General features: G+C 35.3%; 1 protein-coding gene across 14 annotated transcripts in view; it reads left to right on the top strand.

The window, feature by feature from the left end:
- The window catches only part of KIF21A (kinesin family member 21A), a 155074-nt gene that overhangs the window by 111204 nt on the left and 22682 nt on the right, over positions 1-21188 (top strand). For 6 of the 14 annotated variants that reach the window (XM_054442706.2, XM_054442705.2, XM_054442709.2 and 3 more), the window contains 13 exons: positions 537-644; positions 4449-4517; positions 4620-4834; positions 4983-5136; positions 5319-5513; positions 5941-6042; positions 6816-6981; positions 7465-7485; positions 11477-11537; positions 11908-11962; positions 14912-15126; positions 17771-17878; positions 19595-19723. In XM_054442706.2, coding sequence (XP_054298681.1) covers positions 537-644; positions 4449-4517; positions 4620-4834; positions 4983-5136; positions 5319-5513; positions 5941-6042; positions 6816-6981; positions 7465-7485; positions 11477-11537; positions 11908-11962; positions 14912-15126; positions 17771-17878; positions 19595-19723 — 1598 coding nt within the window. The remainder of the gene's footprint in view (positions 1-536; positions 645-4448; positions 4518-4619; positions 4835-4982; positions 5137-5318; positions 5514-5940; positions 6043-6815; positions 6982-7464; positions 7486-11476; positions 11538-11907; positions 11963-14911; positions 15127-17770; positions 17879-19594; positions 19724-21188) is intronic. The other 8 variants (XM_054442707.2, XM_054442711.2, XM_054442712.2 and 5 more) reach the window with 3 other exon arrangements.

Genomic DNA, 21188 nt, shown 5'->3' with positions numbered 1-21188 from the left:
GTTCATTGTTGAGTTAAATGTTGTTATGAGACACATAACTGTCATTTGATTATTATGTTGTGTAGTTGCTGATAACAACAGTAGCTAAAATTATTAAGTTGTTGAGAATTCAAGTGCCAGGTACTGTTAAAACGCTGTGTGGGTGTTAACTGGTTGAATTCTCACAAAAATCCAGTGCTGTGGAAATATTATTTCCATTTTATAGATGAGCAAACCAAAGCCTAGAGAGGTAAAGTAATTAGATCAAGGTCACACAGCTACTGATAGTAAGCTAAGTATCAAGATTTCAAGTTGCAGAACAACTGAATATTGAATACAAAAAGCATAGAATACGAAGCAATTTAATAAAAATGTATTAGAAATAGAAATATATGAATCCCACAGAAATAAGAATTGCCCATTTTAAATGTGCAGCAAAACTGCATGTTTCCATGTTAAGTATTTGGAATTCTAAGAACTTACTTCCATATATGTGGTTGATTTAATGAATGTTGTGACAGAGTAATTTCAATAGATGTATGTACCTAATTGATTAGGTTCGCCTAATGAAACAAATGAAAGAAGAACAAGAGAAAGCCAGACTGACTGAGTCTAGAAGAAACAGAGAGATTGCTCAGTTGAAAAAGGATCAACGTAAAAGAGATGTAAGTGGATTTTAACTCTCAGTTATATAAGAAAATTGTACATTGAAAAAGATTGTTTAATAAATGGAGCAAAAATTTCTGATAACTGTAACTACTAATTGCAGGTTAAGGACAATAGATAAGCATACATTTTATAAAGTGTCATTTATTACAGTATGTTGATTATGGTAATTCAGTATAAGAGTTCATAAAAAACACTATAATATTATATATTTTATTTGAGGCTTATTTTCCAGATGATGACATAGAAGTAAATGGCAAGAATGACTGGTTATCTCTAGGATGACCAAGGAACTAGTTGCAGTATTATATAAGATAGCAAGTTTAGGATGGTTCTGAAGAATGTTTTATCACTAGAGGTACTTATAAATAATCCTAGAGTAACAACCAGCCTTTATTAGAAGAGGCTTTTCTAAGGACTATCAAAATTTTTGTATCCTTTGACTAAAGATTCTACTTCCATGAATTTAGATGAAGAAAATAATCTAAAATAAGTAAAAATACTATGCATCAAAATCTTCACTGTAGGATTCTTTGTAATTGTGAAAAAAGTAAAAACAACCAAGATCCCTGGCAGTAGGAGGAATGGTTAAAGAAATTATGGTTCATTCCATTTATATTTTGAAACTGTATACTTATCTGAAAAATGACCATGCATTAAGTGTAAATCATGGTCATTTTACAAATAAATGTATGCTTGATTTCAATGCGGGAAAATTCAAAGGATACATCTCAACGTGCTAATTGTAGTTGTGTTAGGGTTATAAGTTATGGTTGATTTTTTTTCTTCTTTCCCAAATTTTGGCAATATGATTATTTCTTTTAGGTGAAAAATTATAGTTATGATTTTTTTTTCTTAAAAGGAGAAGCCGGGTACAGTGGCTCATGCTTATAATCCCAGCCAGCACTTTGAGAGACTGAGGCGGGAGGATTGCTTGAGCCCAGGAGTTCTAGACTAGCCTGAACAACAACACAGCAAGACTCCCTCTTTGAAAAAGAAGAGGCCATCACTTTTTCCCTTATTATTGGTTAGGTTGCAGCCATTATTCCTTTTTACTTGCTCAACTTTTCCTAAATCCTCCCTGGAAAAATATGAGCATAAAGCATATTTTAGAAAATGGAAATCTATTTTGGGTTGTAAAGAGGAAAGGGGATGGAGAAAAGGGGGTAGTGAGGTAGAAAAGTGGATAGTGGATATTTTGTCCAGATGACTCTCCTGTTTTGGTTATGTTTATTTCTTTTGTTCTCCTACAATGTCAGTGTATTTTAATAATCAGTGTATTTGTCACAGTTAATTCCTGGGCATTTAAAATTGTGTTTTTATCAATTTGTTCCTACTGAAATCAAGTAGAAGCACATTCTAACATATTGCCTATTCTTTTTTTTTGTTATTGTTTTAAAAGTTGAGTTATATAATTCACATATCCTAAAATTTACCTTTTAAAGTGTACAATTCATGTTTTTAGTATATTCACAAAAGTGTGCAATGATCACCACTATCTAATTACAGAAAATTTTCATTACTCCAGGAAGATACACTATACCCATTGGTAGTCACTCACCATTGCCCCGGCCCCTGGCAGCCACTAATCTACATTTTGTCCCTGTGGACATTGCAGATAAATGGAATCATACCAGATGTGGCCTTTTGTGTCTTGCTTTTTTTTTTTTTTGAGACAGAGTCTTACTTTATCGCCCAGGCTGGAGTGCAATGCGTGATCTTGGCTCACTCTAACCTCCGCCTCCCAGGTTCAAGCCATTCTCCTGCCTCAGCCTCCTGAGCAGCTGGGACTACAGGCATGCACCACCACACCTGGCTAATTTTTGTATTTTTAGTAGAGATGGGTTTTCACCATGTTGGCCAGGCTGGTGTCAAACTCCTGACCTCAAGTGATCCACCCCGCCTCGGCCTCCCAAAGGGCTGAGATTACAGGTGTGAGCCACTGCACCCAGCTGTGTCTGGCTTCTTTTATTTAACACGATGTTTTCAAGGTTCAGCCATGTTATAACATGTATCAGCACTTCATTCTTTTTTTATGGTTATATAGATAGAATATGTTTTGTTTGTCTGTTCATCAGTTGATAGACGTTTGGGTTCTTTCCATTTTTTGGCTGTTTATTTTATATTTAATGAAAACCTTTGGACAACGGGAATAATTTCTTTACAGTGTATGCTACCTATTTCTTTATTACTAATTCATATAAGATATAGAGAGATCAATACTGAACTCCTGGGAGGAACTTTTTGAATCTTTTCTATAACATATGATGCCTATATTCTATTATAAAGACACAATGCTGGCTAATCACATATAAAGCTAACATTCATACTCCCTCTCCCTTTTATTTGTTGCCTTGTGTACATATTGACCTCCTTTTAAAATTGTTCCTTGTCATATTCATCTTTGAACCCTTAGAAAGTTCAGGGTGATATTTACATACCATATAAAAATACGAATGAGCTTGAGATTTGGTTTTTAATAGTAAGAAATTTAATGTAACAAGTTTCAAACTATATGATAATTTTAATTTTTGATAATTCATTAATTAAAAAAACATATTAATTTTGCTTTTATATCAGTCATTGTGGTAGGCAATTAAGATATGGCTGTGATAAGATAAAGTCATTTTCTCGAGGAATTCCCATCTGATGAGACAGAAATATACATAAACATAAAATGAATGATCTATTTGAATTTGAATGCAAAACACAAGTGATTATTTGTTAAATAACAGAATTTAAGTACTAGAAAGGAAGTTTGTAGTGAACTGTCATTCCTAAACTTTGTCCAAGATCACAGAATTGAATAAATGATAGAACTGGAATTAAGACCTAAGTTCTTTCTTTCTTTTTTTCTTTTGTTTTCTTTCTTTCTTTCTTTTTTTTTTTGGGTTAGAGTCTCACTCTGTCCTCCAGGCTGGTGTGCAGTGGCACAGTCTTGGCTCACTGCAGCCTCTGCCTCCGGGGTTCAAGTGATTCTCCCACCTCAGCCTCCCGAGTAGCTGAGATTGGAGGCACTTGCCACCATGCCTGGCTAATTTTGTATTTTTAGTAGAGACAGGGTTTTGCCATGTTGGCCAGGCTGGTCTCGAACTCCTAACCTGAGGTGATTCTCCCACCTCGGCCTCCCAAAGTCCTTGGATTACAGGCATGAGCCGCCGCTCCTGGCCTCTGAGTTCTTTTTAAGTCCAAAATTTTTTCTTAAATTATATGCCTGTAGAATGGCTCGAAGTAATCCTAATTAGTCATCTTTATTTTGAGAGTACCTAGAAACAAATTAATAGTCAATGCAGACATGTTTTATTGTCCATTTACTTTATCCACCATAAGATCCATAGTTATTATAAGTACTAATCAAATTAATATATATTCCTATGTCTACAACAGTTGATAATTATTGTATATATTATAAGATGACTCTATTGAAAATATTCTAAGCTTTGTTCCTTCCTGTTTGTGCTTCATACAGCAACTAAAACAAAATATCTAACAAAATTAAATAAGATAACATTTGTAAAGCATTTAGAAAAGTACTTGCACATAGTAAGCACCAAATGTATCAAATTAAAGTATGTAACAGAGATAACCTTTCATTTTTTCAAAAAGGGATGGGGTATATCTGTATTTATTTGTGTTTGTTGGAATAAAATAGCTGTACCTGTAATAATATATACAAGGTTGTTGACTCAGATTCTGCTAAGAACTCATAGTTCCCAGGGGTACGGGGAAATATATTCATATAGGAATAGGAAATATTGTATCTTTCACTTTACTATTTCCACTTATTTAATATTATTTTATAGCATCAACTTAGACTTCTGGAAGCCCAAAAAAGAAACCAAGAAGTGGTTCTACGTCGCAAAACTGAAGAGGTACAGTAAGCAAGCTGACCATTTGGAAGAAACATTCTGACTGAGATAAATGATGTATTTCTATAGACTAAGAGAATGAGTCAACCTTTGCTGCAATTTCAGGTTACAGCTCTTCGTCGGCAAGTAAGACCCATGTCAGATAAAGTGGCTGGGAAAGTTACTCGGAAGCTCAGTTCATCTGATGCCGCTGCTCAGGACACGGGTTCCAGTGCAGCTGCTGTTGAAACAGATGCATCAAGGACAGGAACCCAGCAGAAAATGAGAATTCCTGTGGCGAGAGTCCAGGCCTTACCAACGCTGGCAACAAATGGAACCAGGTCTACATAATTCTGTTCCTGCTGATGTAATCTTCTTGGCCGTTAATACTGAATGTTGTACTTAAATGAAAAAATGGCTCATTATTTGGCAGTGCACAATCAAATAAGTGCATAAGTAATTGAGCTTGTCTGTTTTATATGATTATAGGAAAAAATATCAGAGGAAAGGATTGACTGGCCGAGTGTTTATTTCCAAGACAGCTCGCATGAAGTGGCAGCTCCTTGAGCGCAGGGTCACAGACATTATCATGCAGAAGATGACCATTTCCAACATGGAGGCGGATATGAATAGACTTCTCAAGGTGTGGAAAATAGAGAGTAGATATGCTCCCCCTTAGCTGACTGTTAATTTTACTCTTCCAATTTTGTTCCCTGGGTAAATTTAACACTTACCAAGTTTTTTTTTTGGGGGGGGGGGGTTTGATGGTACTGTATATAAATAAATGAACATAATTTCTTAAAATCCAACCTGCTTTCTCAATAGCAACGGGAGGAACTCACAAAAAGACGAGAGAAACTTTCAAAAAGAAGGGAGAAGATAGTCAAGGAGAATGGAGAGGGAGATAAAAATGTGGCTAATATCAGTGAAGAGATGGAGTCACTGACTGCTAATATAGATTACATCAATGACAGTATTTCTGATTGTCAAGCCAACATAATGCAGATGGAAGAAGCAAAGGTTTGTAATTTTTAAAAAAGCGTAATGGTTTAGTGAAAAGTACTTTTGTGTTGTTTATAGTTCAAAGCACTTTCAGTTTTTACATGAAGGTATTTTCTATTTCTTGGTCTAATCTAATGCTTAGGTTTTACATGTATGCCACTTCCTGCTTGCTTTTCAGATTTCTCTGCTGATTGTGTGATAACATTTGTTGTTTATATAACACATGGGTCATCTTTACATCCCACCTTGAATTCTTAACTGCTTAAATGTGTCTTATCTTTTCAACTAAACCCTATGTTTCTTGGGGTAACGATCATATATTGCACTTATCTGAGCATCTCATTAGCTAACCCAATACCAGGAAATAAATATATGAAACAATAGGCTGTTGCCTTCTGTTTTCAGCTCAAAGTAATGGTCATCATATTATGCTGATTTTATACAGGAAGAAGGTGAGACATTGGATGTTACTGCAGTCATTAATGCCTGCACCCTTACAGAAGCCCGATACCTGCTAGATCACTTCCTGTCAATGGGCATCAATAAGGTAAGATACAACCACACTGTTACTGAAAACCTAAGTTTTGACTAATTCATTGTAGTTTTATTTTTCTTTCTGTAGTAACCCTTTGCTTTGTAATAAGGAAGAAGATTATTCATAATTGGAAAGTATTTCTTTTACCTTTCTTTAGAGTCAGGAAGAGTGAGAAATATTTAGATCAATTTCATTAGCATGTCATCCATTATGTTTGTTTATTAGATCAGATAAACAACTTAAAGAAGAAATAATTCCCCTTTTGCTTTAACAAAAGAAAAATTAGAAAAAATTTCTCAGCATGCAAACAAATTTGGTATCATAACTAATTTAACATTGATTCTTTACAGATCAAAAGCAAATCAGAAAAAAAAAATTTAATCATTCGCTTATTTTGAATGTAAATACTCTAATTTATCACCTGTAAGAAAACCCTGCCCAAATGTTGAAGGTGATAATGGTTTCTGACTCACTTTTTTTTTTCCATGTTGGGACTGTTAGACTCTTTCTGTTCTTACGCCATCTCACTTAATTTTCACAATGTGCTAAGAGGTAATTATTATTGATCTCATTTTGCATATGAGGAAACTGAGAATCCAGAAGATAACATCTTGGACAGGTGAACTTGTACATGATCACTAAGCCAGTTACTGGAGGAGCTGGGATGACTCAAGGTCTATCTGATGTCAAAGCCCATATATCATATTCATTTGCTGTTTGCTACAGATCTTTGTGTGGTAGATCCTGTTTCGTATGACCTAAGATAATTTTTTGTTGTGTTTCAGGGTCTTCAGGCTGCCCAGAAAGAGGCTCAAATTAAAGTACTGGAAGGTCGACTCAAGCAAACAGAAATAACCAGTGCTACCCAAAACCAGCTCTTATTCCATATGTTGAAAGAGAAGGCAGAATTAAATCCTGAGCTAGATGCTTTACTAGGCCATGCTTTACAAGGTAATTTGCTCTCGATTTTAGTTAAATGAATTTGCATGGTAGCTTTGCTTTTTGAACATGGTATAGTATATCCCTTTCCCCTATGGCTTGACTGAATAGATGCTATATTTACTCATGCTTTTAATAATTATTCTTTCTTTAATTTGCATGTGTACATTTTGGCGAGGTAATTATTGTCATTCCAAGAAATGGTTACCAACTTAAAATGGCGTACTTAACCTTATTAAGCAATTAGTTTTTATGGGCAAAGAAGACCAATCAAGTTTTCGTATTGGTTATCTAAATTACTTAAAATATTAACCAAGTTTCATTACTTTACTCTGCGTATCTCACTGCCTTAAAAATAAATTTATAAGTGTTTGCTATGGCATCTATTCTACATGTAAATGGTACATAATCTTGTTTTATGTGGGAGTTTTTAACATTGGATCTGTTTTGATTGGAGTATTGCTTTTTGTTTCCTTTTTGCTGTTATTTACACAGATCTAGATAGCGTACCATTAGGTAAGTATGTTTAGCTTTCTGTGTATCCTACAGCTGCATGAATTACTAATTGTTCATGTACACTAATTGTGGTACATCTTATTTTAAAGATTTTTATTGGTGGTCAAGTGGTTTTTGCATGATCTTTTTTGAAATGTATCCATGCCCACAAACACACCAAGTCTTTTATCTTTATTAAACATTCCTGATTTTAAAATCCTTAGATGTTTAAAGAAGTATGCTTTTGTTAGTTGTCTCTTTTATTATCTGAGTTCCGGTTGTGCCTCCAGTTTCATAAACCCCCTATGTTCTTTCTCTTTCTTATAGAAAAACATAATATATATGTTCCGTTAAAATTTTTAAATGTATCTATTAACATGCATCTATGGTTTTAACCTCGTAAATAACTTTCTTCTGTAGAAATCTTTGGTATATATATACATGTACACATGTGTACATGTATATATATTCTTATCTGTTTTGTTTTTGTAAATTTAAGCACATACTTTTAAATATTGTAAACTGAACAAAACTATCCAAAGGATTTTACCTGAACAGGTTGAAACAATATTGGTCAGGCTATTCAAGTACCTGGCATTGTAACTAGCACTTTTCCATTCCACGTGTTATCAAGCATGTTTCTTTGCCTCCTCCTTCCTCTGTCCCTCTCACTCTTCCTCTCCCTCCCTCTCTTGCTTCTCCTCCCCAGTCCATCCTCCTCTTCTTTCCCTCCTCCTCTTCTTTTTTTTTATTGTACTTTAATTTATTGTGCCTCCTCCTCTTCTTTCTCTTCCTCCTTCTTTCTCTCCTCCTCCTCCTCTTCTTTATCTTTCTCCTCCTTCTTCATCTTTCTCCTCCTTCTTGTTCTCCTCCTCCTTCTCTTTGTTCTTCTTAGTGGCTCAATTCATAGAAATATATGCTGTCTTTTAACTCAAAAGATAAATTATTTGATGTCTTTAAGTGCAGAAGAATATTAAATTGCTAATTTGATGAGCAGAGTCACTGTTTTCCAACTTTCAAACAAATTTCAATTTTCTATAGCTTGAAGGGTCAGAAGCAGAGAGTAGGAACTCATTCAGCTAATGTATCCTATGACTCATGGCAGAAATTTGCTCTAGGGACTGGGGCTCTCTCTAGACGAAAGGAGCTAAATAAAAAGCATGAGATGAGAAAACAATGAAATTTAAACCACAGAAGCTAGAAAGTTATAGGTACATTGCTTTAAAAATCATTTAGTTGTTCTCCAGTTTTATCACAATCATTGGGCTGGATGCTGGGATTCAAAGATGAGTGAGATGCTGATCTTGTCCTTATGGACTTGATGCCCTACTGAGGAGGAGAGACTATGATCAGATTATGATATATTGCAGTGAAGGCAATGATTGAGATCTCCAGAGTTATGGGAGCACAGAGTGGGACCACCTAACAAGAATGGAGGAGTTAATGAAGGCTTTCTGAAGGAGATGACATTTAAGCTAAAACACAAGTGAAGAAAAAGAGTTAGCCAGGAAAAAAGACAAGGTTGAATTGGGGCCAGAGAGTCGCAGGTAGCAAAAGCTAAGGCATTGGAATTTAGCCGCACTTTTGTGTGCCTGAGGCCTACAAACAGGTTGATGCTCCAGAGCAGCAAGTTCATGACATGGAATGATGGAACTGAAGGGTAGAGGATGAGCCAGGGCCAGCGCCCCATGCTCACAGGGTTGTACTTTTGTAGCCTTTAAAGAACATCCTTATTTTTCTATATCTGTGTTGGGATCCCCAAGGTCACCACTATCATCAGAGATTTGCTAGAAGACTCACAGGGCTTAGCATATGGTTGTATTCATGACTAAGATTTATGATATCAATGTTCATAAGGGGAAAAGACACAGATGGACTCTGGAGGAATCTGTGTCCAGGCATTTGTATCTCTCTCCCTCCGATAAGAGATCACACAGAGTGCTTTCTTTCTCCAGAACAAAAAACGCAGCAATATTTGTGCAATGTTTATATCCAAGAAAGTCCAGTAGATGCTCAGTGCCCAAGGGTTTTACTGGGGAGGGTGACATATGTACCTTCTGTCAGTCTAGACTTCCAGAAGGAAAGCAAGTGTTCAGCATAAGCCATATTATTTGCACGAAGTTTCTAGTGTACAGTGAGCCACTTTTATTGGCTAACAGTTGACTGGGGACGCTCTGAGAGCTGTTTTCAGCTGTCAGCCAAAGTCCAATTTTCCAACTAGGCCTTTCTAAGGACAGCGGTCTCAGGGACTGCAATGTTAAATTTTTAAATATATAATTTAAATTTTTAAATATATAATTAGTATACAGAAACTATATATATATAAAACTTTTTAGAAGAATAACTTTAAAGGAAGACTTTTAAAAATCCAACTGTTTGGTTAACTTCCAGTGAAGTGAGACTGTGAAACTTTACAATGATATAGATTAACTTTAGGGTATTTGGGAGTTTTGTTTTGTCTTTGGCTTTAAAGCTACTGTGATAAGAAAAGAAGCTAACCTTGGGCTAGAGTTGTGTTCTTAGAGTTGAGAGTACAACAGTGAGTTGTTGGTGTGTCCTGCTGCCCAGATAACCATAATGCTTCAGACCAAACTTGGTCCTGAAGAGGGCCTGAGTTGGTGACCATCTGAGTGGGATCCTCTGGACTCTGGCCAGACTGGTTCTGTCAAGACACCATTATCTCTAACTAAGGCATACAGACATAAGCAGGAGTTAAGAGCTTTTTACGAAGCACTTGCATGATGTTTAACATTTAATTTCATCACACTGTGCAAGAAAAATACTAGCAAATCTTAGCCTGCTGTTAAAACACATGGAAAACGAGGCTAGGTTTGTCATTTCTTTGTAACATAATTTTCTATGTTACTGACTAATTCAGTACCTTAGAACTCAGTTATCTTTTCTGTGAAGCAAGTCCTTGAGCCTTCCTCTAATGAGATACATATTGCCTTCAAAATCACCATTTTTTTCACTTCAGAAAGTAAACCCCTTGGAGTGAGTCCTAGATATGATTCTATTTTAGGTAATAGTACCAAGTATTACTGAACAATGAGAAAGGAAGAGAACATTTGTGGAGAGAAATGAATCAATTGACTAATGGTGCCATAGTCTACCTGTATTATATAAAATTAAAAATTAAAAGGGGATGAACCCTATATATTTTTCTTTAATGTATATGTTGCTCATAATTTTGTCTTTAGATTTATTGAATGATTTTTATAATAAAATGTGTACATTAAAAAAACCTACACCTATGTTAGGGGCTCGCTGGCATTTTAAGTTGTTTACTTTCTGTGGCTGTTTTATTTACTGACTTCCTAACAGTTTTATATGTTTAATTCTTCTCCCTTTTCACTAGTCTGCTACAGTTGTTCTGAAATAGCAGTGGTTTATTTGTATTAGTTTACAGAGCTGTTGCATGCAAGCCTATTGTTTTTGTCTTCTGTGTTCATGTGAATGAGCTGCATGCTTATGTGTGACTTCTGAACACCCTCATACACACCTTCTCTCTTTCTATATGAAGGCAAAAATACAAAAATTAAAAAAGGAAAAATATTTAAGTACATTGGCAAAACTGATAAAGTATAACAACTATATTTACACTTTATGTAGTATTCTTGGTTGACTCAGTACATTAAAGGAGGCTCATGTAGCATTTACTTTATATTTTTAAACAGTGGATTCTTGTATGTTTGGATGGTAAAGGATACGTACATGACTCTGCAGTATTCATATGTACCCATCTCATTCAGAAGGATGTTATTCTTCTACAGTTTACCATTCAAAGTCATGGTTTTCCTATTTGAACATGTTTTACTCATTCTAGAACACACAATCAAAGGAGAGTTTTTAGAAATACTTTTCTACAATTCTGTCTATTTAGATTCAGCTACTAAAACCATTGTGCCCATATTGAGATGTTGAGCTGTTGTTTATTACAGCCTATGGATTGCAGTCACCATTCAAACTGTGACATGGGGATAATGCTTACATTTTAAACATTTTTTTGTAGAAAATGTAGAGGATAGTACCGATGAGGATGCACCTTTAAACAGCCCAGGATCAGAAGGAAGGTAAGAAGGCCTTTAGAAACAATAGAGTTGACTTATTTACATATTTTAAATACTTTTATCTTGTATCAAACAATTACCATAAAACAGAAATAATTTTCAATTTAATGGCCTAGTGAATAGCACTTAGAAACAGTAAATAGAAACCAAGTTAAGTTACGCTTAACCATCATAAATTTTAAAATGAAAATATTGAAATATTGAAGGAACATAAATGAATTATTTTTAAATTAATTCATTTTGACTTTAAATATTGTCTTTCTGTATTTCCCATAGGCATATAAATTTTTTGTAGTCATTGATATAGAGGAGCTATAGTTTTCTATAATAATTTTCTGTTTAATCTTATGCTTAATTATTTATTTGCATATAGCACGCTGTCTTCAGATCTCATGAAGCTTTGTGGTGAAGTGAAACCTAAGAACAAGGTAAGGAGAACTAAAAGTATCAGGTAAATGTGTTTTACACCGTTATTTGTTATCACTATTTAACACATAAGTTCAGATTTGACACTTAATAGATTAGCAAGAGGGCATGGTTTTACTAAAGCTCTTCTTTATTTAGTTTTTTTAATCATATTTCCCTTTAAGTGGTAACTGAAAAAATTTATATTAAAAAATTTCTCTGGCCAGATGCGGTGGCTCATGCCTGTAATTCCAGCACTTTGGGAGGCCAAGGCGGGTGATCACGAGGTCAGGAGATGGAGACCATCCTGACTAACACCGTGAAAACCCATCTCTACTAAAAATACAAAAAAAGAAAAATTAGCTGGGCGTGGTGGTAGGCGCCTGTAGTCCCAGCTACTCGGGAGGCTGAGGCAGGAGAATCTCTTGAACCCGGATGGTGAAGCTTGCAGTGAACCGAGATCGTGCAACTGCACTCCAGCCTGGGCGACGGAGCGAGACTCCGTCTCAAAAAACAAAAAAATTCTCCTTGGTGGAAATTGGGCTTTACTGTATTCTTATATTTTTCCCACTAGATAACACAATTATGGAGGGTGATTCTTAAGCTGCGATTAACTAAATTGTAGACTCTGTAGTGGCATACAATCTCAGTCATTTAGATTGGCAGGAGATTTTTTAAATTTTAGCATTCTAGTGTATTCTTAAGTGTTTCTTATTTGTTTAACTGTGCCTTGAGGTGGTTTTAATAATAATCTAATCTGTAATTATTATGTGTTAAAAATTTATGAAGCTATGATGCATATTTGTAGGGTTTTAAAAAATGATATAAATTATACATGCAGTTAAATGTGTGAGATAGCTGTGGTACATATCAGATTGAATGTGGTAGCATTTGATAGTTTGATGACTAACAATCATACGATGTTTGAAAACAGAATTCTTGCAGTGCTTATTAAATATTGTTGAATGAATGGATTGAATCAGGACCTGAAATAATAATACTGTGCAATGGATAGTATATATTTAAGGCCCACAGTAGTTAATCAGGTAATGCAAATGACTAATTTAGCTGGTATACAATGAACGGTTCATCATTATGATTACCTGGAGAGTACATGCCCTATCTAAAAGGAAATAGCCACCATCAAGTTTTGCTCATTTTTGCTGTGTGGGAATATGGGCCTAAGGCTACCAGATCCTTTGTTTTTTCAAGAGAATTCTTAAATACGTATTTTTACATAGATTTCACAGATTATTAAAACGCTGGTCAAGCCAATCAAAAAACATCTCCAGGCTCTTACACATAGTCTTTGAGCTATTGGCTTGGCAACATGTGGTTTGTGTTTTATTATTCTAAGTGTCTAAACAGAAGTTACCAAAACTCAAATAAAACATCTGCTATGGTTCGGATCTAGTCCTAAGCAAAGAAGAGAATCTTTTAAGATAAATTTTATCTTTCAGGCCCTGAGAAAGCCTATTTAGTTATGCCACTGTGGGACATTAGAGAGAGATGTGAAGTGGTGGCCTAAAGGTCATCTCCTGAAAGAACCACCTGGGTTAAGAATTCCCAAGAAAAATTTCATCTCTGCTCTAGGTTCTTGGCTGTGGAGAGAATTAAGAGTATAAAAAATGGCTACAGGGCTTTCTCTTTTAAAACATTTTCTGAAGTGCTACCTGCTACTCCGTTTGAACTGCTATGATGCCTGAAAAGGATCTTGTATCATTTTTTTTTTTTTTTTTGAGACAGAGTCTTGCTCTGTCGCCCAGGCTGGATTGCAGTGGCGTGATCTCGGCTCACTGCAACCTCCACCTTCCGGGTTCATGCCATTCTCCTGCCTCAGCCTCCTGAGTAGCTGGGACTACAGGCGCCCGCCACCACGCCCAGCTAATTTTTTGTATTTTGGTAGAGATGGGGTTTCACCATGTTAGCCAGGATGGTCTCAATCTCCTGACCTCGTGATCTACCTGCCTCAGCCTCCCAAAGTGCTGGGATTACAGGTGTGAGCCACCGCACCCTGCTGGATCTCATATCATTTCTTTTTCATTTATTGAAAAAAATGAAGTTGATTATATATTTTAAATTTGTGTGTACCAGCACTGTGTTAAGAGCTGGGGCTATACAGCTGAAAAAACAGGTTTGGTCCTTTCTGGAGGCTTATAATCTGGTAAACCACTTGATTATCTGTTAGTACTTTAGTGACATTAACAACTAACTGAGCAATAACCGGATAGTCACTTGGTTGTCAAGAGTAAGGAAAAGAATGCTTATAGTGAGTTTAGATTCTAGGAAAATAACCTTTACTTGCCTCAGCAGGCTGCCCAAAGCTGATACTAGCTGGTGTTGTCCAGTGGGCAAATTAAACATATATTTAAGGCACCATGGGAAGAGGCTTACAATAATTGAAAAAAAATTGTATTAGAAAAAGAAATTAAGCATGGGAAAAACCAGGATTTAGTTGAGCTTCCCTGCAATTATCTTTTGGTTTAATGTCCTTCTTCTTCTTCTTCTTCTTCTTTTTTTTTTTTTTTTTTTAAATTATATGTTGAGGGAGCTGGCCGCAAGTGGCAGAAGAGCACAGTAATGTTGGAGGCAGACAGCCTGGCCTTGAATCTGGCTTTGCCACTTACTAGGTGTATGACCTTGGCCAAATTACTTAGCTTTTTTGCCTCAGTTTCCTCAATTGGGAATTGAGATAATGATATTACCTATCTCCTGCTAATATAATAATGTATTTGGAACAGTGCCTGGCATATAAGTACAATACAAATGTTGGCTATTATTTTGGCATCTAAAGGTTTTATCTAGCTATAGCTCTGGCTTGTCACTATCTCACATGCTATGTTTGGCACACCTTCTAGGAAAAGACATGCTAAATGTTTTACCTATTTCAAACTCATATAAATCTCTGCTCTCTAATCAGCTTCTATGCAAGAGTTTGCTCCTGATTGCTTTTCCTTCCATTCTTTGACTAGGCCCGAAGGAGAACCACCACTCAGATGGAATTGCTGTATGCAGATAGCAGTGAACTAGCTTCAGACACTAGTACAGGAGATGCCTCCTTGCCTGGCCCTCTCACACCTGTTGCAGAAGGGCAAGAGATTGGAATGAATACAGAGACAAGTGGTACTTCTGCTAGGGAAAAAGAGCTCTCTCCCCCACCTGGCTTACCTTCTAAGATAGGCAGCATGTAAGTTTGGCCCAGCTACACTAACTTCTTTTCTTTTGGCTTTTTAAAAAAAGTATGCATGTTGCTGATTTCTTATTTCTGTTATTTAAAATTTATATAAATTTGATCTCTGGTTTTCAAAATAATTTGTTAGGTGTTGTCTCCCCTAAGGTATTGGAGTTGAAATAATTTAAGATGAGATGTCCTTTGTTGAATTGGTTTGTCTTGTCTCCAAGTTTAAGATCATTCTTAAGGTTTATAATTTTTATAAAGGCTGACTTATGAATTACAGAAAATACTTACATAGAAATACCTAAATTAAAGTTATACCTATAAAACCATTATACAACTATTATGTATAAACAGAAAGTTTACACTCTTAAATTTGCTCTAAATTACCTATATCCTAGTTTTAAGAGTCCTGTCAGGATAGTAAATGTTTGCTGACTTTTAAAGAAAAAAGAAAATACCAATTACAAGTTTAATACATTTTGAGCTTTCCTAATTTTTTTACCTTGAAGCATATTGCATATTCTGGGATGAGTGTATGCCCCAAAAATGTTTTTATTGGTATTATTAAAGATTTGAAGGAGGAAATATTCTCTTTCCTATGATAATCTGAACAAAAAACCTTCTATTCAAAATAAATCTTGCATAGACTATTTTTAATTATTATCTTGACAAAGAAGATTTTCCCACATAGTCCTGTGTATGTATGCATATGTGTATGTGTGTGTGTACATATGTGTACCATGTGTGCATGTGTGTGTTTTGATAGTTATATTAATATTAGATTAGTCATTCACTGGTAAAGATTTTTAACATTATTTTTCAAACTAATCTTCACATGTGATCTAGCAGATCATTTATGGAATGAATACATCTCTGCACCGAGGAATGTTGCCCCCACAAAAGTGGCACACACTATATGATCTGTAAATAATACAAAATAACAAACTTTCCAACCTTAATGGCCATTTTTCATAATATTCTTCATTTTATGAGGATATTTCCATTGTTTTCCATTCAGTAATCCCATCTTCTACCTTTTGTTCCAGAATTAATTTTAATGATGACAGAACTTTCTTGCATGTGCTTGAGGTGGCCTATGTAATTAACTGTTGGATCTGCTGTTAGAGATTGCTAACCAGCATAGTTTATGGCTTCATTGCTTTTGTGATAAGATGAGAATAGAAGAAATGCTTTTGGTGAAGGTAGTGATATAGAACTGAGGTCAGATTTTAGGAACTAGCATGTGTTAGGTATTTAGTCTGTCAGATGAGTGAGACTTTTGGAACTTCAAGACTAAATCTGTGGCCTGGAATCCAGATTCAGGTAATCTCTTCTATTTGTCTTTTTACATTTTAAAAATGTATCCTTTATGACAGGTTGTAAAAAATATCTTTTGGGCTCTGCCTCTAAATAACTTACTTTAAAGTTTTCATAAATTCACATGCTTATACTCATATATTTGTAATTCTTTATACATTGTGAGAGTTTGGTCACTCACTTGGTGCAGTAACTCTTATAAGCCATTACTGCATAACTTTTACTCAAGTGATCCTTATAATTTAAATGATACAGAATTGCTAAAATGTGATTTCCTGATTAGAAAAATCAAGCACACAAAATTTAATTACATTTAGTTTTCGCTTTTAAATAGGAATCATGCAAACCCATTCTGGAAGTCTTGCTGTCTAATTCCTTAGTGTTTTTTTTTTCCCCAGATTTTTTTTTTTTTTTTGGCAGAGTCTTTCTCTGTTGCCCAGGCTGGAGTGCAGTGATGTGATCTTGGCTCACTGCAGTCTCTGCCTCCTGGCTTCAAGCTATTCTCCTGCCTCAGCCTCCCCAGTAGCTGGGATTACAGGTGCCTGCCACCACACTCAGCTAATTTTGGTATTTTTAATAGAGACAGAGTTTCACCATGTTGTGCAGGCTGGTTTTGAACTCATGACCTCAAGTAATCCACCCACCTCAGCCTCCCAAAGTGTTGGGATTACAGGTGTGAGCCACCATGCCTGGCCCAGACTTTTTTTTTTTTTCAGTTAAAATTCATTACCACCATATACAAAAATTATTTTCTTAAATTTTTAATTACAAGCAGACATTTGGCATTTAAAATATTTAAGGCAAGAATACTTTTATTACTAAAATATACATAGATACAAATTAAATACTAGCTAAGTAAAATAATTTTGTATTTTTGTGTGTGTATGATTACCTATAGAACTATTTTGTGATTGTGTCTCAATATTAATTCATTAAATCTCATTGTTTCTCATATTCTGATATTCTAATATTTTTGTTCTTACAAAACTATAAAGATAATTTTTCTTCATCTGAAATAATTACCAATGAAATTAAAACACATCTAAAATATTTGTTATAGCTATTTGGCAGTATATCATTGATATTTATATTCAAAGATAGTAAGTTGTTACATATTTAATAAGATCACCAATTTAAAAATTATAGTTGCTGAGCTTCCGTCAACTAAAAATAACTCATGTAATATTTTCCTATGTTAGTTTTATTTTTTGTTCTCAAGTAATAATCTTTCTCAGGTTCCAGTTATTAACCTATTACAAATTTTGGATTGACTATCTACCAAAGTTGTATGTGCAAATTTAGAATTAGGTAATTAAAGAATCTTCTTTTACTTTAGTTCCAGGCAGTCATCTCTATCAGAAAAAAAAATTCCAGAGCCTTCTCCTGTAACAAGGAGAAAGGCATATGAGAAAGCAGAAAAATCAAAGGCCAAGGAACAAAAGCAGTAAGTGACTAATATTTTTTATCTGCTAGACTGTATTAAATGCCTGCTGCACTTAGATGCTAAAGACAATCATGAAATTATTTTCCAGATTTAGGCTGGCGCTGTGGTTATGACTATTTGACTAATCAAGACAGTCAGGTCAGCTTTTGCCTTGGCTCGGTGGTCTAATATTCTTGGTCATACACATACCTGTAAAAATATTTGAGCACTTGTCCCTGATCATGTCCACTTACTTACTTGCCAGTTATTTGTGTATATCATTTTAAGAGTTAATATATACTTGAGGTAAGCTTTATTAAGTCTGTATTTCAGATAGTCTTCTATTAATAGGAAAATTTAGAATTAATTTTGACCATCATTGTCATGTCAGCTAAAACTGATCTTGACCGTACCTCTTTAGAGTGGCTGACAGAAAAACTAATATTAATCATAGGGTGTGTTATTGTGCCATTTTCTTGTTGCTCTCTCTTGTTTACATTGTTGGTATTATCCTCAATGTTTCTTCTGTGTGTTTTATGAGGGTTAGTTTACTTAGCAGTACATAATATAATCTGATTGTCCACTTAACTGGGCATTTACAAATTGCAACGTGACAGCATGCAGAAGTTGATTGGATTAGAACCACTGTTACCCTGCCACCCCTCCCTCAGTTTACCTGTTCTGCGTGTGACAAGCAGATCTCAGACATGTCCTTGAAAGCATTTATGCAAATTTACATTTAAATATTAGTGAAGTGAATTACTTTAATTTCTTTGACATAAAAATAAATGTGAATATATTTAAAAAGAAGTGTTCATTTATTTTCCGTGCCTAAATGGACAATTCTATACCATCCCCTACCCTGTGCCAAGATGCACGTTCTCTTTTTTGACCACGGGTTTAGCTGACTTGAATGTCATAGAAATTATCCTTTTTTTTTTTTTTTTTTTGAGACGGAGTCTTGCTCTGTCGCCCAGGCTGGAGTGCAGTGGCGCTATCTCGGCTCACTGCAAACTCCGCCTCCCGGGGTCACGCCATTCTCCTGCCTCAGCCTCCCAAGTAGCTGGGACTACCGGCGCCCGCCACCACCCTTGGCTAATTTTTTCGTATTTTTAGTAGAGACGGGGTTTCACCATGTTAGCCAGGATGCTCTCGATCTCCTGACGTCATGATCCACCCGCCTCGGCCTCCCAAAGTGCTGTGATTACAGGCGTGAGCCACCGTGCCCAGCCGAAATTATCCTTCTTATCACCCTTGCTTCCTGTACTTAAAGATGTAGTTGGCCTGTTTCTACTGAATTAAATCTCTCGAGAATAATTGGGAAATGGGGATGGAGCACATAAATGATTTAAAAATAGATGAATGAGTCAACTGAATAAGCAAACTTCTCGTAAGCTCTCTGGGTCTCTTTCCTCATCTGTAAAGTGAGCAACTTTCTCTTGATTCTAAAATTGTATAATTTTAAATGTGGCTTGCTTTATTTTTATACTGACTTCTGATTTCAGCAGACAGAATCTTCTCTTTAGTGCCATCTTGTGGCCAATGTAACAAAATCCAGTGAAAGGAAATTTTAAAAATTGTTCAGAATGCATTTTATCTTACAAAAAAGGAAGAAAGGAAAGAAGGAGTTCTCTAATAAAAAGCTTTTTTTTTTTTTAAAGAGCATGTTTCTTACAACTTTTCTAACAAATCATAACCAATTAAAGCCACCTACTTAATGTTCTTTTTTTCTTGTAGCTCAGATTCTGGAACTTCAGAGGCTAGTCTTTCACCTCCTTCTTCCCCACCAAGCCGGCCCCGTAATGAACTGAATGTTTTTAATCGTCTTACTGTTTCTCAGGGAAACACATCAGTTCAGCAGGATAAGTAAGTCATTATGGAAAAGAGCCCCAATTATTTATATAATATTCTGAACCTGTCAATACAGTCTGTAGAAAACATGTAGTCATCTCTGTGTAGGAGATGGAGCCTGACTTGTGAACTCTTGCCATATTTTATGCATCTTTCCAATGGGAAAGGAACCATGCAGCCAAAATTAGAGAAAATTATTTTCCTGCTGAACATTATTCCCTGTTGTAGATTTGTATTGCTATGCCTTCAGCACTTGTCTTGCCTTTTCTTTTACAAGTAAATTAGAACTGAGAAATCTTTGAGACCACTTGATGTTTAAATTTTTGGAGATTCTTCAGCTTCTGTGAGCCCACAAAAGCCTCTAATTTAGATAGCCTGAGTTGGAAAGAGGCAAATTACTTTACTTCTGGGGGATATAACAGTTTACAAAGACCATTGTTACATGTGCAACACGTTATTGTCATCTGATTGTTCTAGAAAAGTTCACCACAAAATTTCAATAATTGTGTTCTTGGAATAAAAAATCACCTTTACGGATGGAGAGAGTAGGACTGGGAGTGGGTTGCAGGGGTGGAGAAGTTGGAGGGATGTGGAAAATGTAAATGTCATCAAATTTGAAATGACAAAGTATCCACACATTGAGCCAGAATCTCTCTTGCAAGAATGCCATACTAACAATACTGCCATAAGGTATTTATTAACTCTGACTTGTCTGCTTGGACTTGGAATGATAATGATTGTTTTCTGCTATTGCCATCCTGTATATATCAATAATCTCTAAAATTTATAGGATGCCATTTAAGATCTGTCTGTCTGGCATGTTTAGATCATTTTAAATGGCTCTATAAACTTAGAGAATCATACCATAATTTTTAAAGAATTATAAATACACTTAATTTATGGATAATTCTTTTATTTATGGATCCTTCATTAGATTTTAATGTGGTTTAATTAGTAGAAGATATGTTCTTTAAATTGATATAGGTAAGTAAATATTTTCATGTGCAATTAAACAGAATACTCTTTAACATTGTCAAACTATTTCTGTCATTGACTGAGAAAAGTTGAACATTAGGAATACTTCTGGGAAGTCAAGTTTCACTAGGTATATGAAGAGTTGCTAAATTTGTGTCTACCTTGCCTTCACAGTCAGAACATTTTCTGTCAATCTTTTGATAATCTTGACAACCTAATCACAGTTCTATATTTTTACTGAAATACTTTATGAGCTACCAATAATTTGAATCTGTTGTCATCTCTATAAACTAAAATGTAGAATAACTGACTGCTCTACACTTTCAAAAACTTGCCTACCCCTTTACATTACTTTCTCTGGGGCTCCTTTTTGAAGCTACCATATGCCACTAGCAAGACGCAGATCCCACACATTGTTTCTGGTTACATTCTATGCCAACACTCACCATATCCTCATTCTCCGCAAGCCTGTTGTACAATCTAAATAGATTTTCATAATAACCAG

The sequence above is a fragment of the Pongo pygmaeus genome, chromosome 10, assembly GCF_028885625.2.
Source record: "Pongo pygmaeus isolate AG05252 chromosome 10, NHGRI_mPonPyg2-v2.0_pri, whole genome shotgun sequence".
Taxonomy (NCBI): domain Eukaryota; kingdom Metazoa; phylum Chordata; class Mammalia; order Primates; family Hominidae; genus Pongo; species Pongo pygmaeus.
The sequence above is the reverse complement of the archived record's forward strand: the minus strand, read 5'-3'. Positions and strand labels throughout refer to the sequence as shown.